The sequence below is a fragment of the Heliconius melpomene genome, chromosome 20 (assembly GCF_056956725.1).
Source record: "Heliconius melpomene rosina isolate 202511_hmr_F chromosome 20, ASM5695672v1, whole genome shotgun sequence".
Taxonomy (NCBI): domain Eukaryota; kingdom Metazoa; phylum Arthropoda; class Insecta; order Lepidoptera; family Nymphalidae; genus Heliconius; species Heliconius melpomene.
The window spans coordinates 11,849,312-11,864,954 of NC_140408.1; the positions used below are offsets into that span (position 1 = coordinate 11,849,312).

General features: G+C 32.8%; 1 protein-coding gene across 2 annotated transcripts in view; it reads left to right on the forward strand.

Moving 5' to 3' along the window:
• The window catches only part of emp (epithelial membrane protein), a 62,115-nt gene extending 46,676 nt beyond the window's left edge, over positions 1-15,439 (forward strand). For both annotated transcript variants that reach the window (XM_085204010.1, XM_085204012.1), the window contains 8 exons: positions 949-1,090; positions 8,949-9,155; positions 9,606-9,832; positions 10,207-10,361; positions 11,587-11,708; positions 12,148-12,273; positions 12,747-12,889; positions 13,305-15,439. In XM_085204010.1, the coding sequence (XP_085060136.1) occupies positions 949-1,090; positions 8,949-9,155; positions 9,606-9,832; positions 10,207-10,361; positions 11,587-11,708; positions 12,148-12,273; positions 12,747-12,889; positions 13,305-13,416 (1,234 nt within the window). In that variant the 3' untranslated portion in view covers positions 13,417-15,439. The remainder of the gene's footprint in view (positions 1-948; positions 1,091-8,948; positions 9,156-9,605; positions 9,833-10,206; positions 10,362-11,586; positions 11,709-12,147; positions 12,274-12,746; positions 12,890-13,304) is intronic.
• The last annotated feature ends 204 nt before the right edge of the window (positions 15,440-15,643 follow it).

Here is a 15,643-nt window from a genome sequence, read left to right on the forward strand (position 1 = left end):
TATATGTATAGACTAGCGGACGCGCGCAGCTTCGCTTGCGTATTTAAGGGTGAATTCTAATAACCCATGAAACATGTGTTCAATGAAATATTTTTAAGAGTCTAAATTTCAAATTTTATAAAAATCGGTGGCAATTTAAAGTTTTTCCATACAAACTTTCAACACCTTATTTGCACCCTTAGGGGGTGAATTCTAGAAAACCATGAAACATATGTTCAATTAAATATTTTTAAGAGTCTAAAAATCAAATTTTATAAAAATCGGTGGCGATTTAAGAATTTTCCCATACAAATTTTCAACCCCTTATTTGCACCCTTAGGGGATGAATTCTAGAAAACCATGAAACATATGTTTAATTATATATGTTTAAGAGTCTGGATTTCAAATTTTATAAAAATTGGTGACGATTTAAAAAAAAACCTATACTAACTTTCAACCTCTTATTTGCACCCTTAGGGGGATAATTCTAGAAAACGATGAAACACATATTCAATTAAATAGTTTTAAAAATCTAAATTTCAAATTTTATAAAAACCGGTTCCGATTTTAATTTTTTTCCATATAAACTTTGAACCTCTATTTCACCCCTTTAGGATTAAAATTTTTCATAATCCCTTCTTAGTAGATGTCCAGATTAAGAAAGTAAACTTTTGTCTAAATTTAACGTTTCTACGCACAGCGGTTACGGCTGTGCGTGCGTCTTACCTCAGTCAGTGAGGACAAGTCCTTTTATATATATAGATTAGTAACAAGAACAACCCATACGCAGTCTCTCTTGTTACATTATTGGTAGCCTATTTGCTAATTGTTATTCTGATGAACAAGTTATATTACTGTAAAGTTTCATCAAAATCCGTTCAGCAATTTTTGCGTGAAAATGGAACGAACATCCATATTATTCATATTTACGATATTAGTAACATTTAATATTCTTTTCTTACCTTTCAGCGAAGAATGGGAGAAGGTGAATATAACAGACAACGAAAACGGCACACTCTCGTTCCACTACAAGAGGACGTACACGTTCGTGCCGGAGCTTAGCGCCGGGCCCGACGACGACTCGGTGGTCGTACCTAATATACCTATGCTGGTGAGTATTGGTTTCAGTTTAATATTTGGCATTTCTTTTTCAAAAAGTGTCAAAATTTTAAAAAATCCATATAGGTACAAGTGAGTGAAAAAATAAGCTTACTTAAAAAACTATTATATTTCTATATTGTATCTAGCATATACAGGGTAAGCAATAAGGGAAAACTTAGTGTTTAGACACTGTTCCCCACGGTGGAAGATTCCTCCACTTACCTTCTAAACAGTTGATACAACAAAATTACTGCATTTTAACTCAAAATAATAAGAATATTTAGTTAATTAGGAAGAATAAATTGAAATATTTACACATCCATCACGTGTACAATTAGAGACTATACCACTGCTTTGGTAGCCTTAATACATTGTAAGTAAATTGTATTTATTATTATTATTTATTTATTACGCTAACAAAGTTGTCGGTAGTAAATTTTATTTTAACATACGTATGTTAATTTATTAAATTATATGATGTATTTAGAAGTATATATATATTATACATATACACCAAAGTACACTTTAATATTATAATGCTGTAGTTTGTTTGGTTGAACGCACTAATCTCGGGAACTACGGATTCGAATTGAAAAATTCTTTTTGTGTTTATCGAGGATTGGAAAGTTGTAGACATAGTTTTTTGTTTTTTTTTTTTTGGCTTCTCGGTGTTTCCCGAATTTGGTAGGATAGGCAGTGGGAACTTGGGAACCTAATGTTAAGACTCATTATTTTTCAATTCAAGAAATTTGTTAACAACTAACAACTTTTGCTAACAACTTTTAGTTATTTCCAGTATACTATATGTATACCACTCATTCTCGTCATTGTATATCCTCGGCTATACACGCAATGATTGAGGGTTCGATTATTCAGAAGATTCTGAAATTATAGTCTTTTCCCCGCTATGTCGAGATAAAGCACAGCGTTGAGTTCCGGAACTCGACACACGATGTCTCGAAAAACGAACGGTGCGTGGCGATCGGAGTGTCTTAACACCATGTTCCCTCTGATTAGTGAAAAGCTCTTCCTAGTTTCATCTCTATTACATGATGCTGCAATCTTTCCCAAAGATTATAATTAAAATAAATACACAAATTATCTTATATGTATAGAAAATGATACATAATTAGTTTTAGTTTATCCTCTACCTCTAAAGTTTTTTACAATAATTATTATTTGCAGCGCTTAAAGGCAATTATCTCGTATTATTAACTGATTTCCTAGTATTCTTGTTATATCTAGAAGTCTAGAAGGTTTATAGTAATAATTAATAGTTGTCGCCCGCCTTAGTAGACTCAGATAAATTTCCCTAAGAAATTTCGAGGGCTACTCTCTTAAAAATCAAATTATTCTTTATTCAATAAGGCAATTACAAGCACTTTTAAATCGCCAAATTACATAGAAATGTCAGTATTGTCAGTCCTGCAGGAAGCTACCACTGGCTTGGAAGGCAGTTCTTAATACTCTACTCTTTAGATTGGCTAAATGACAAATTACACCCTTCCAAATCCAATAGTTTTGTCTGTCATTAAACACTCAGTAACAAAAGCGTTTGACTGACAGAAACCATCCGGCATATCCGGAACTATGCGGCGTAGAACGCTGAAATGGTGCATGTAGGTTACTTGGGCACTGTTTAAAGAATCTACATGTCGAATTTTTAGATGAGCGCTGAAAGGGAATTTCTCGGATTCTTAAAAACACGGGATAAACCTGTGATTTTCCATTTTAAATCTTAAAGTCCACGCGAACAAAGTTTACTCGTATTTATATATAAAATTATCACTTCCGCATTAAAAGATCCTTGGTAGTTAACCTCAGTTACAAGTTCATACATTATACTCAAATTGTATATCTATCTATTAAATGTAATGTAATAACGTCATTGTTTTCATTTTAAAAAAATGCATCCGTACTTAAATTCTTTGTTAAATATATTTTTTATCATAAGATTCTTATGTTTTTTTAAGTTTTGTAGTTTCGGAAAAGCCGTTGTACTGTTTCAAGAGACGCACCAGCTTTTCCAGCCAAATGACTTATGGGTTCGATTCTCACTATAGGGAATAAATTATTTTCATTTCCCCGTTCTGGTAACAAGACAGAGCAAGATGTTGAGTTCCGCCCCTCAACACGCAATGTCTCGAAAAAATGGGTAAGTGTTTTAACATAAGGTTCCCCCTGTCTACCCTGCTATATGCGGGACACAGCGTGTATCATTTAATGTAAAAAATTGGTAACATCTATCTATATGAACCTGCTCCTCTTGTATGATGATAGGTCGAACTGCCATACGCTACTAGGCATTGAACCAATTCTAACAGTTAGTAGGTCTCACGTTATAACTCTCGAGGGAACAGGTTCGATTCCAACGCATACTGAATAACAATTATTATATTAACATAGGGAAAATAATGACCTTTTCAAGTGCATGGCCTTCACTTATGACTAGTTTTTGCCTGCGACTTCGTTCGTATCTTCAAATGAAAATCACTACTTGTGTATGACACATGACATGACGAACTCTAAGCGCGTGAGGCTCTGACCGCAGGTACCGTAGGTTACAGCGAAACGATTAACGTCATGTTATAGTCTATGGTCTTCCTTGTTAAATGTACATTGTGATAATTAAAGAATGAACTCTCAATCTCTCCTTTTTATTTCTCCTTTTGAAAATTTCATATGCCTAACATTTGAATACTATTACCACCAGTATGTATAATTTAAAAAAATACTTTCTTCAGTAGATATCAATATATCATTAAAAATAGATTTTGCTTATAATTAATTCTTCACTTTAATTTCTTAATTTTAAGTAAAAACTAGTACGTATGTGTGTCAATAGCTTTCACTGTGCCGACGACACTTTCGTTTTTGAACTTAAATGTACTTATATGAAGATGTAAAAATAAACTTAACGCATGTAGGTAAAGTATTTTGTAAAATAGCATAAGCTTTAGGTGTATCTCGCATATAGCAGCGTACGCATAGGGCACATAGTGTTGAGACATTGAGTGTTGAGTGGCGGAAATAAACGCCGGGCTTTGTCTAACAGAAATGACAATCATCTATCTATATATATAAAATCGAAAGGTCACTCACTCATCACGAAATCTCAGAAACTACATGAGCTAGGAATCTGAAATTTTGCATAGGAGTTACTTATAAGACGTAGGTGCTCGCTAAGACGGGAATTTGTAATATTCGACTTCTAAGGGGTTGTTTTTGGGGTTGAAAGTTTGTATGAAACTTCGTTACTAATGACATTTGTCTTTGTCATTCGTTACTAAATGCTAGGAGTCTCAAATTTTGCATAGACGTCACTAGGACGTAGTCATGGAGACAGGAATTAATAATAACATAGTTCACGCGGGTGAAACCGCGAGCGGGCCGCTAGTTTATATATATATATGTATTTTTAACATTTTCATAGTGTTATTCCCCGATTAATCCGATTAGAGAGTTTCATAAAAATCTCTGCTTTATGTGAATTAAATATATTTATAAACAAGCAAAGTAATAGTTATTGCTAGTTTATTAAAAATTTATACATAATATCGTGTTCCGTTGAACGGAACGAAGACGGAAGAGCGAGATAACTGTATTATACAATTTTTTAGTTATTAGTTATCTAACTGAAGCAAAGGAGGTCAAGATTTGTATTTATTTTCATACTAAGTAAAAATTGTACGGATGCATCGATATATACTATACAAACATTTCATATGTCTTCAGTAGTAGTTTTGATTGTTTTTAATTTGTTTGATAACTTTAATAAATTAATTTTTAACAAAAAGAAAGTAGTGACTTCAAAATTATAAAATCTTTATATAATTATTTTTCACTTTCTAGTTCGTTGTTAGAAGTCGGTTTTCTTTTTGTTAAAAATTGATTTATTTTACGATTTTTAGTGATGGGTAGATCTTAAAATGATGCTTCTTGAACGAGTGGTGATGGTGGTGGTAGTGGTTGTCAACGAGTGGTTGTGATTGTTCTATGTAAAACTTGATTTAATTAGGTATTATTTTTGTGCAAAGTTACTTTTTGGTATATTGACAAGAACATACATAAAAAGTATTCGGGTGAATTCGGAATCTCCCTTTTTTGAAGTTGGTTGAAATGAGAAGATCCATTTAAAAAGTTTTTTCTTGTAACTATTACAGTATAATCAATTTTTTACCAAAAAAAAACAAACTTTTTCAATTTTCACCGGGTTCCATAATCGGAACCTAACCAAACTTTCACCAAATTATCCTTGAAGTGTATCCTTTCAAATAAAAAATGAATCATCAAAATCAGTTTGCGCGACATTGAGTTATTTGTCGCGCACATACCTAATGCAAATTTAAGACTTATGTGATTTTCTCATGGATACCATTGTCAGACATGGACCAAAAAAAAATGGGACCATTCGGGAAGCTTCACCTTTCAAATAAAAAAAAAATTATCAAAATCGGTTCACCCAGTCAAAAGTTATGAGGTAACAAACATAAAAAAAAATAAAAAAACAGTCGAATTGATAACCTCCTTTTCTTACAGAAGTCGGTTAAAAAAAGGACAACTTGGCGCTTGATCCCACTTTGAATTAGGTATATTGCAAGTTAAGGAACAGTCCAAGTTTCATCAAAATTGGTTCTATAGTTTCATTTATAATGTAATTTAAAGTATAAAAAAAATACTTTTTAATATTTACTATGTAAAGACAGTCGTTATGGAGGCGACGTTTGTTTGTTCATTTCCCACTCGGGGGAATGAATAATTTTTATTTCCTCGCTTCCTCATTCAAAATACAATGTCTCAAAAATTAGAGGGTATGTAGAAACGTAGTGTCTTAACACTGGGCTCCTCTAGATAACAGAGTTTAAGCATATTCTAACTGCAGTTAAATCTAACGTATCTCAGTTAAAACCAATTCCGTCTTGCGGAGGTTCTTGTATAGAAAATACACGTACGCGATTGTAATTCAAGCGTGCTATAACTAGTGGTCATATGAGTTTAGTTATATGCGGGATATTATTTAATTAATATAGTTTTTTTAATACATACCGCGGTGTTGTGTTCCGCTCAACATTTTTTCTAATTCGAGCAAAATGCGGACTACGGAGTGTCTTCCCATTAGATTATCTGTGCCTACACAAAATAACAAGATTGTCGATTCAAATTCAAGTCCTTGATCTTATTAAAGATGCAGTAATTTAGTTTTTGTTGTTGTTTTTATCAGTAAGTTACAGTGTAGAGTGAATATTGAAGTTTATTACTGTCTCGAAAACATGTTATACGAGTCGTATTTTATCTATTTACTTATTTATATTTTTGCCAGTTTCGTTGTTTGTAATACTTTATCTGAAATACTATTTTAAGAGAGGTAGGAGGAGACCTTCGAAAACACAGTATCAAAGATACTGGAGGAAGGTCACGTAAAAAGCATGAGCATGAGGAAGAGTTCACGCTGTATTCCACATATAGCAGAGTAGACAGAGGGAACCTAGTGTTAAAATACTCCGTTCTCCAGTATTCCACCGAATTTTTCGACGTATTCCGTGTTAAGTAGCGGAACTCAACGCCGGGATTTTACGTCGGTGCCAGAACGAAGAAATGAAAATAAAATAATTCCTTTAAGTGGGGATCGAACCCGCAACAGTCGCGTTATAGTGACGTCCTTCTGCCCCTGCGCCACTACGGTCTCACATAATAAATATGACTATTTTCTTTTATCCATCGCCATTGTCGCGTCGTCGATTTTAATTGATTTTCAAATAAAATCCATATGGACAGAATTCACGCACGACTTTAGCCACTTGTGCGTGAGCTAAATGTATAAACTATTAATGATTTGTGAGAAGGTTAGAATGTGACCGTCGTCGGGCAGTGCCTGTTTTAGCGCTAGAAGTACTAAGTGCCTATTAATATTTGCAAAATTGCCCTGATTTTCTCATTTTTTATTTGGGATAGTTTTTGTGTGTTCTTAGTAAAATATGGGATGTATGGAACAGAATATTTTTTTTAGGTGCACGCTGTACATAGCAGTGTAGAAAGAGGAAATCTGAGAAGCTAATGTTAAGACAGTCCTTTCTCATTAAGGCACTTAAGCACACACACTATTTTATTATTAAATTTATTGTTACCAAAAAAATATATAATGCGGCAACAGATTATCAAACAAAATTTTACTTTTTTTATAGATTCATGGTGTATCCCGCATATAGTAGGGTAGGCTTGTTCCCCAAACACCGCCAAATTTTCGAAATATTGCGTGTTGAGTGGCGGAACTTAACTGTGTCTTATTATCAAAGTGATATAATGGAAACAATTCTTTCCCCTCAGTGGGAATAGAAGTCACAACCGTCAGGTTTATAGTCACACTGCCCTACGTCTACTTCTTTTTTTTATATAGATTTTTTTTTTTGAGTTACATCAAATTCATTCAAAATTATTGTCACTCTACAAGATTTCTTTACTCATACGTGATGAACCTACATGCTAGTGCATTGAACTCCACACCCACACGAGAATATCAATCTTATCACTGAGCCACAGGGTCCAAAGTACTGTAAAGAATTAATAGTTTATAAATAAACTAGTGTGGTAATACACTATAATGTATCCTATTGTTTTAATTATAAAGTTTAATTTTGGTTTTTCCTTTGTTTTATGGTGAATTAAATGGTTTTTAATCTTTGATTTCGTTGTGGAATAACGTTTTAACTCAAAACAACAACACTCTTTTCAACAAAACTTACTCTTTTTCACAGTGTATCCCGCATATAACATATAACTAGTGTCAAGATGGACCATTTCCCCACGCACCGCCCAATTTTCAATTCATTGCGTCTTATATGGCGGAACCCAATGGCACCATGACGGAATTAAATACGAATTGAACCCACTACTTTCGCTGTTATATATACGTGCTCAAATTTCGCTGATCGAACTCTATAACATCGAAATTTATATATTTTTTAAGCCCCGATGCAAAAAGAGTGGGGTATAAATTTAACTTGTCTGTGTGTATGTGTGCGCTATTATAGCTCCCAAACGAGTGATTTGATTTTGATCTAGTTTTTCCTGTTTTAAAGTTGACCTATTCGAGTATGTTCTTAGCCATGATTCAAGAAAATATGTTTAGCGGTTTGAAGATTAACAGCTCTTATCTGGTTGAAGAGTTTTTTTTTATCGGGGATTTTTAAAATGTAGTAAAACTGTATTAAATGGCCAATGTAAGTTGTTGCTAAATGTTAGCTCATTACAATTAACCCACAAACCTGTGTTATGAAAACGGAAGTCGTACGTAAAATAAACAAGTTCTTTTATTTTAATTAGTAATAAAATTAAAAACAAAGTAATAAACGTTGTATTTAAAAAGAAACTTGTCTTTTAAGTGATGTTTGTAGGTTCTAATTAATGAATATATTGTACAATATAGTATAGAGAGCCTAAGGCGGAACTTAACTCTGCAGTTTACTAGAGCAGGGAAATAATTTATTCCCCCGTGTGGAAATTGTCCTTCTTTTACATAAATTTATTGCAAATTTTGACTAAATACATAAAAAAAGATATTTTTTTGCTTCACTTCAATCACGTTTCCTATCTTCCGCCAAATTTTCGAGACATAATAATCATGTTGAATGGCGGAAATGAACGTCGCGCTTTGTCTTCTTACCAGGGCCGGGCGAGGAAATGAAAACAATTCCTTCCCCAGAGTTAGGATAATCCTACAACCCATACACTCGCAGTATTATGTGATATAAATTTGAGATATTGACATATTGCTGAAAAAAACCGTAGCGTTATGTTACAGCTAACAAAAATCTTAACTAATTTATAATAGTTTTATATGTTTTTATATATAATAAAATATTTACTTTCAGAGTGCCACATCTCAATCCAAACACGCCGCTCGTTTCCTTCGTTTGGCCATGGCATCAATCATGGACATCCTCAAGATAAAGCCTTTCGTTGAAGTCTCTGTGGGTCAGCTTTTGTGGGGCTACGAAGATCCCCTCCTGAAGTTGGCCAAGGATGTGGTGCCTAAAGAACAGAAGCTGCCGTATGAGGAGTTTGGGCTGTTTTATGGGGTAAGTCAATGGAATTATTGGAATTGGTTTTATTATTTTCACTCGTTTTTGTGATCTTAGGATTGTATAGATATGAAATTTTGTTGATGATGATTCGATTCTTTAATCTTTAATACTGTCCACTAAATTCAAGTTACGACACTCCGTTCTCTATTTTCTGCCCAACATAATCGCCAAGTGGCGGCACTCAACGCATAGCATTGTCTAATATACATAAAATGACAATACGTTTAATAATTCCCTAATAAGATATATTTAGGCCAGTCGTGGCAAAGTGGCACAAAGTGACTGTAAACGTATACTTTCATTTCGTCGCTCTGGTGTCGAGGAAAGCGCGGCGTTGAGTTCCGCCCCGCACGCAATGCCTCCAGAATTTGGCGGAAAAGGGGGAATAGAGTGTCTTAACATTAGGTTCCTTTTTTTTTATTTAAACCGTTTTTTAATTTACAGAAAAACGGCACTTCACCAGACATAGTGACAATGTTCAGTGGTTTGTACGACATAACTAAATACGGAATATACGATCGATACAACCACAAGGAGAGGCTGCCCCACTGGACCACGGACGAGTGTAACAGCATCTCAGGATCTGACGGGTCTATCTTCCCACCTCATATCACTAGGAATGACACGATTAGAGTGTATGATAAGGACCTGTGCAGACTGCTGCCTTTGAGGTAAGGTTTTAGGGATTAAAATATAAATTTTAAAGGATATTACTGAAGGGTTATTTTAAATTGGAATGCTAACATCTATTTTCTATTGTTCGTATATCTATGTATAGACCATCTACTCTAAAACGGAAATAGTCAAATCTAAATACATACAGACAGTTAACTGTATTATTCACATTACGTGGGTATAAAAATTGCGCAAACCCTCTCCCTCATTCCCGCTGGTAACCAGAGAAGCGCAGCGTTTAGATCCGCCTCTCAACTTCGCAGTCTCAAAAATGCGGTAGAGAGTGGGTCGTCGTAAAAATTGAATCCGCTTCTACTAAAGTCTGTTAAAAATTGTAATAATTTTATGTTATTTTTTATATTATCCCTAGGTATTTAGAAGACGTGGAATCAGCTGGAGTCCAAGGCTTTAGATTTACTCCACCGGAAGACGTGTTTGCCAATGACGAACATAACAAGTGTTTCTGCCCCGCCGGCCCCCCCTGCGCGCCCAATGGGCTGTTCAATGTGTCACTTTGTCAGTACGGTAAGTTTATTTATTTGGTTTGTTTATACATTTGGAAAAAAAAATAGAAAAAGATTAGTAATCTTTAAAAAAATATATTTTATACCTACTTATTTAGAAAACGCATAAAATTTTTATCGTAGCGCAATTTGAGCGTACTATACTACGTTCAAATTTCGTTTTACGTTTTCTAAAGGACTACAATTTTTGTGAACATTTAGTATAATTTTGATATAATATAAGTTTCCGCTTAAACTTAGCCGAAGCCGCGTATGGGCTCCCTAGAACGATGAACGATGTATCATATTAAAATCTAGAGATATATATATTTTTTGTAAATCACACGGAATTGTACAAGTTTATAAAAAAATAACAAAAAACAAACAATTGAATTATAAACTAATTAACAATATATATTTCAATTGTTTGTTTTTTGTTCATTAAAAAAACTTTTTTTTAACTATAATACTACAATACTGTATGCTACCTTTTTTATATATTATGGCAATATAAAAAATTATGAATTCGCAAGTTTCTTAATATTTTAATTAAACCCAATTTAATCTACACCTATTTTATTACACTGAAGAATAAGTTTGAATAAGCGAGCTAATCTCAAAAAATAATGGTTGGAATCGTTTACCAAGAAAGGTTACATGCTGTTAGATGACGTCAATCGCTTCGATGTAACCCACAGAACCTGCGGTCAGAGCTGCCTCCCGCACTTAGTATGTGTCTCGTCACGTGGCGTAAACAACGAGGACTTGTTTCCATTGCACTTTGCAGACAGTCGTTGGTACTAGCTTTTAAGTACATTACAATGAAGTACATGCATCTCAGAAGATATAGAAAACAGAGAAAAAATAAAATTTGAATTTCATTTCTCATAAAATTTTGTCTAAGCATATAGAACGTATTATTTATAATTAACAAATTATGCTATTAAATATACTTACAATTTTTTTATGTTTTGAATGTGTATGAAGATTAATAATATTAAAATTGTTGACTCTATAAATAAATATTTGAAATAAATTTAAACTATTTGTCTCACTGAAAATGTAATTTTATTTTGCACTTATAGATAACTTATAAATTGGTAAAAAATCAGATATACGCTGTAGCACTCATATAGCAGGGTAGACAGAGGGTACCTACAATTTTCGAGACACTACGTCTAGATTGAAGGAACTCAACACCGCAGTAGCTTCTAAATGTATTAACTAAACATATGCTTTTTTCACAGATTCACCCATAATGCTATCGTTCCCCCACTTCTACTTGGCTGATGAGAAGCTCCGCGCGGCAGTCGAAGGTATCTCTCCTCCAGACCCCGAAGCGCACAGATTGTTTATTGATATACAGCCTGTAAGTATACATACATATATACGCTTAGTTAAATATTCAGAAATATATAAAAAAAATAAGATTTGATTTTAAATGAAACTATTAATAGATTCATTTAAAATAATAATAATATAAATCTCTAACTCATAATCTCATTACTTCAGAACGACTTGTAATATTTAATATTGGTACTAGATATGTGTGCCTTAAGACTAGTTTTCAAGTATTGTCAAAAGAAAAAGAAATACAAAAAGAAACATGTACCCCGTAATAGACAACAATATGGACCAAATGAAAACTAATAAAAGAATCTACGTTGTCTCTTATCTGTTAAAATTATATATTTTGTATAGAAATTATATAATTTTTTTAAATGTGTGAATGAAAGCGTTATAAAAAATATTTAAAAATAGACCATTAAAATAGTTATTAACAGGATTCAATTAATTTCAATTTACAGGATATGGGAACAGCTATAAGGGCCCGAGCGAGAATCCAGATCAACTTGGCGGTGTCTCAAGTGGTGGATATAAAGCAAGTGGCCAATTTCCCGGATATCGTTTTCCCTATACTTTGGTTTGAGGAGGTAAGGGCTTCATAGCTTTTTAGATTTTTTTTCAGCTTTAAATACACACACAATAGCAGAGGGAACCTAGTGTTGAGACACTCCGATCCCCACATTCAATTCAATTTTCAAGACATTGCGTGTTCCGTGACGAAGCTTAGCGCCGCTCTTTGTCTTCTTACCCAGAAAAAGGATAGTAAAGAACGGAGTATCTTAACACTAGGGTCCATATTAATAAACCGCTCTCAACTCTGAGATCGATCTTGAGATACCGGCATCTCAAGTTCACCTAGGTCTGTCCACCTTGATATTTAAAATGTAGTCAAATATAAATAATATTTTGCTGTGCATACACTGTAGCGCTGCGCCATGACGGCAGGCATTTTATACTTGCTATATAACTTATTGCTATGTTTTCTAATACAACTTTTTTATTCCATTTTTAATATTTTTTTCCATTATTTTCCTTAATATTTTTTTCCATTATTTTCCAGGGTATAGACGAGCTCCCCGACTCTATATCGTCAATGCTCCGCCTCGCAAGCAAGGTGCCGCCGATCGCGCGCGCCGCTCTCGGATGGGGGCTGTCCGCGCTGGGCGTGTTGCTGATATTACTTGCTGTTACTTGTTTGATAAGGTTTGTTGATAACGGTTAGATTTGTTTTGGTAAGCTCCACGCTGTATCCCGCATATGCGGGAAGTCCGTCCCCTTAGCCCGCTATAAGTCAAGTTAAAGTAAGTTATTAAGTAAAATACTCCCTACATATCGCACATTTTTTGTGACCGCGTGTTGAGTGACGAAACTCATCGTCACACTTTGTATACTACAATTAGTAAATGAAAATTCTTTAAATATACTTCAGTTAAAATTGCATCTATAAATAAAAACTAATTTAGATCTTGGACGTAATCGCACCTAATCATGCAAAATAATAACCACTTTCACTTTTTATTGTGTTCTTCCTTTTTACCATACAAACACTAGCCTCACTGCCCCACCTCATATTTTTCTTTTCACCTTATATTTAAATATATATAATACTTAATTTTAGATCATCCCATCGCCAAAGCACCCTCAGGCTAGAAGGCCATGCCGTAGCGAAACCACCACCAGCAAAAACACCAAGCAAAGAAAATGGATACGAACTAAATAATAGAAGATAACATGTAAAAAAGCAATTATTATATTATATACATTTCTTTAACTTTTGTAACCGTTTTGTGACAATATAAAAAAAATCTACTAAAAAATATCGTTCTGTACCAAATATTAAATGACAGTTATTCATTAAATTTTCTTTATATATATATTATCTGTATTTTAAAAATGAAATGTCAAAAAATGGTTACAAATATTATTATTTTTAACTTTATTAGTAGTTTTTAAAAGGATTTATATCAAATTATACGTTTTTTTTATCATTATAGCAATAATGTTTTGAATAGACTCATGACTTGTAATTGACATTAATTTTGGCGGGAAAAATGACATTGACGTAAGATTTTTTTAGCATTTTTACTCGTTTAGGGAAACCACCTTTACAGTTTGTACAGTTTTTTTTATTTTGTTAGATCGATAATAATTGTTTATTTTAACAATTTTAAATAATACATCTATTTGAGCATTCAACAGAATATCTAAACAAGTTTTAAGTGGGCAATGGAACTGTATCTCAACGCTAGGGTTCTGTCTTAAAAAAAAAATTAAGTTGACTTACAAAAGATCATCGCAGCGAGACAATGCCTGAGTGTTAACGGCGATGGTTGTGCTTTGGATCCTCATTCAGAGGAATCATTATAATTAAATTGTTTTCATTTTCCCGCTCTGGTAGACAATGCACAACGTTAAGTGTCACTACTTAACCCACAATGTCTCGAAAATTGGCAGTGGTGCAAAACACCCTGTTTTAAGGGAAGGACCTTTACTTACCCTGCTCTCTTCGAGACACAGCGTAAAGGCGATTTAAATTATTATCGATCAGTAAACAAATTAAAATAGAATATAACATTACAATATAATTTGTAGCTCATTTTTTGTACTTTAAGACGATTTCCAACGAATGTGATAACTCAAATTTAAGATTCGAACAATTTTTTTAGTTTTATAAAAATTTACATTCGGATTTAATTACAAATGACTTTTTTTGAGTAATCTGTAAATATTTTTCATCTTTAATCAGGCTTCGGGTTGCCATCTTAAAATTTTTTAGCTTTATTGCAAATTTTTATTGTTTACATTGTGATGGGGATATTACTTTCATAATAACGTAACTTAAAAATAAAATATTACAGATAAAAATTACAATGACATATAACAAATTAAAAAAAATCACTTATCAACTGTCACTTACAAATTAAAAATGATTGTGACATTCAATAACTTGACCCGTTTTGATGTGATTTGTAAAATAATATAAAAAATATTTACCGATAGACTAGTCTGTATCCGTCCTTAGGTTTAGGTACTTAACTTTTTTTACCATCACTATTTTTTTTTAAGTTTTAAATGTATGGAGATATGGTCTTTAGCTTAGTTAGTCTTATTTAATGTTTATTTTTTTCTAATTATTCGTAATATCTGTTACCTGTTTTGCGCATCACAGCGATTTAAATTTTTTTGACATATTTCCTTGTTTGTTTTTCTCTTTGATAGTTATTATAATTTTGACATTTTTGATCAACAATAATTGTTGAATATTGGAATGTATTTTTTTAAGTTTATTTTGACTATGATTATGAGATGAGATTATTTCTAAAACGACAATATAAAAATTGATTTCTTTTTTTAATAATTAACATTCATAGTAGTTTTAAGTCTATAAACATACTCTTATTCTTTTCTTAGATTGTTTTTATGACAAAATATTACATTCAAAAAATTTTAATTTTATTAGAAATATATATATTGATAGATAATTTTATTATTTTAATTTTGGGTGCTTTGACTAATGTGAATTAAGAAAATTGGAAGCAATCGTTCTTGATTTTTGTTTATTCTGGCAACACTCTTTTATGTAATAAATATTGTTTTTCATTACGTTGCTGTTATATGCATATTATTATTTCAATACTGTGTTGCCATCACCTACAATTTGCTCAAAATCGTTAGCTGTTTAAAGCATATTCTTGTGGACTTAATAGGAAATGTAAATAAATGAATAAAGGTGTAAGTTATATTATAAAAAAACTAGTTTTATTTACTTAATATGTTTACTTTAAAAATATGCACATATCTATTGGCATTTCTATAAGTATGTGCTGTGCTGTAATTGAAAGAACATAAACATCATACTACCGTACACTCTCCTTTGTGTTTTCCATTCAACGTGACATTGGCGAAGTGATTAGTGCTGAACTGGCACGCTCGGATCACCATAATTAAAGAACAAAA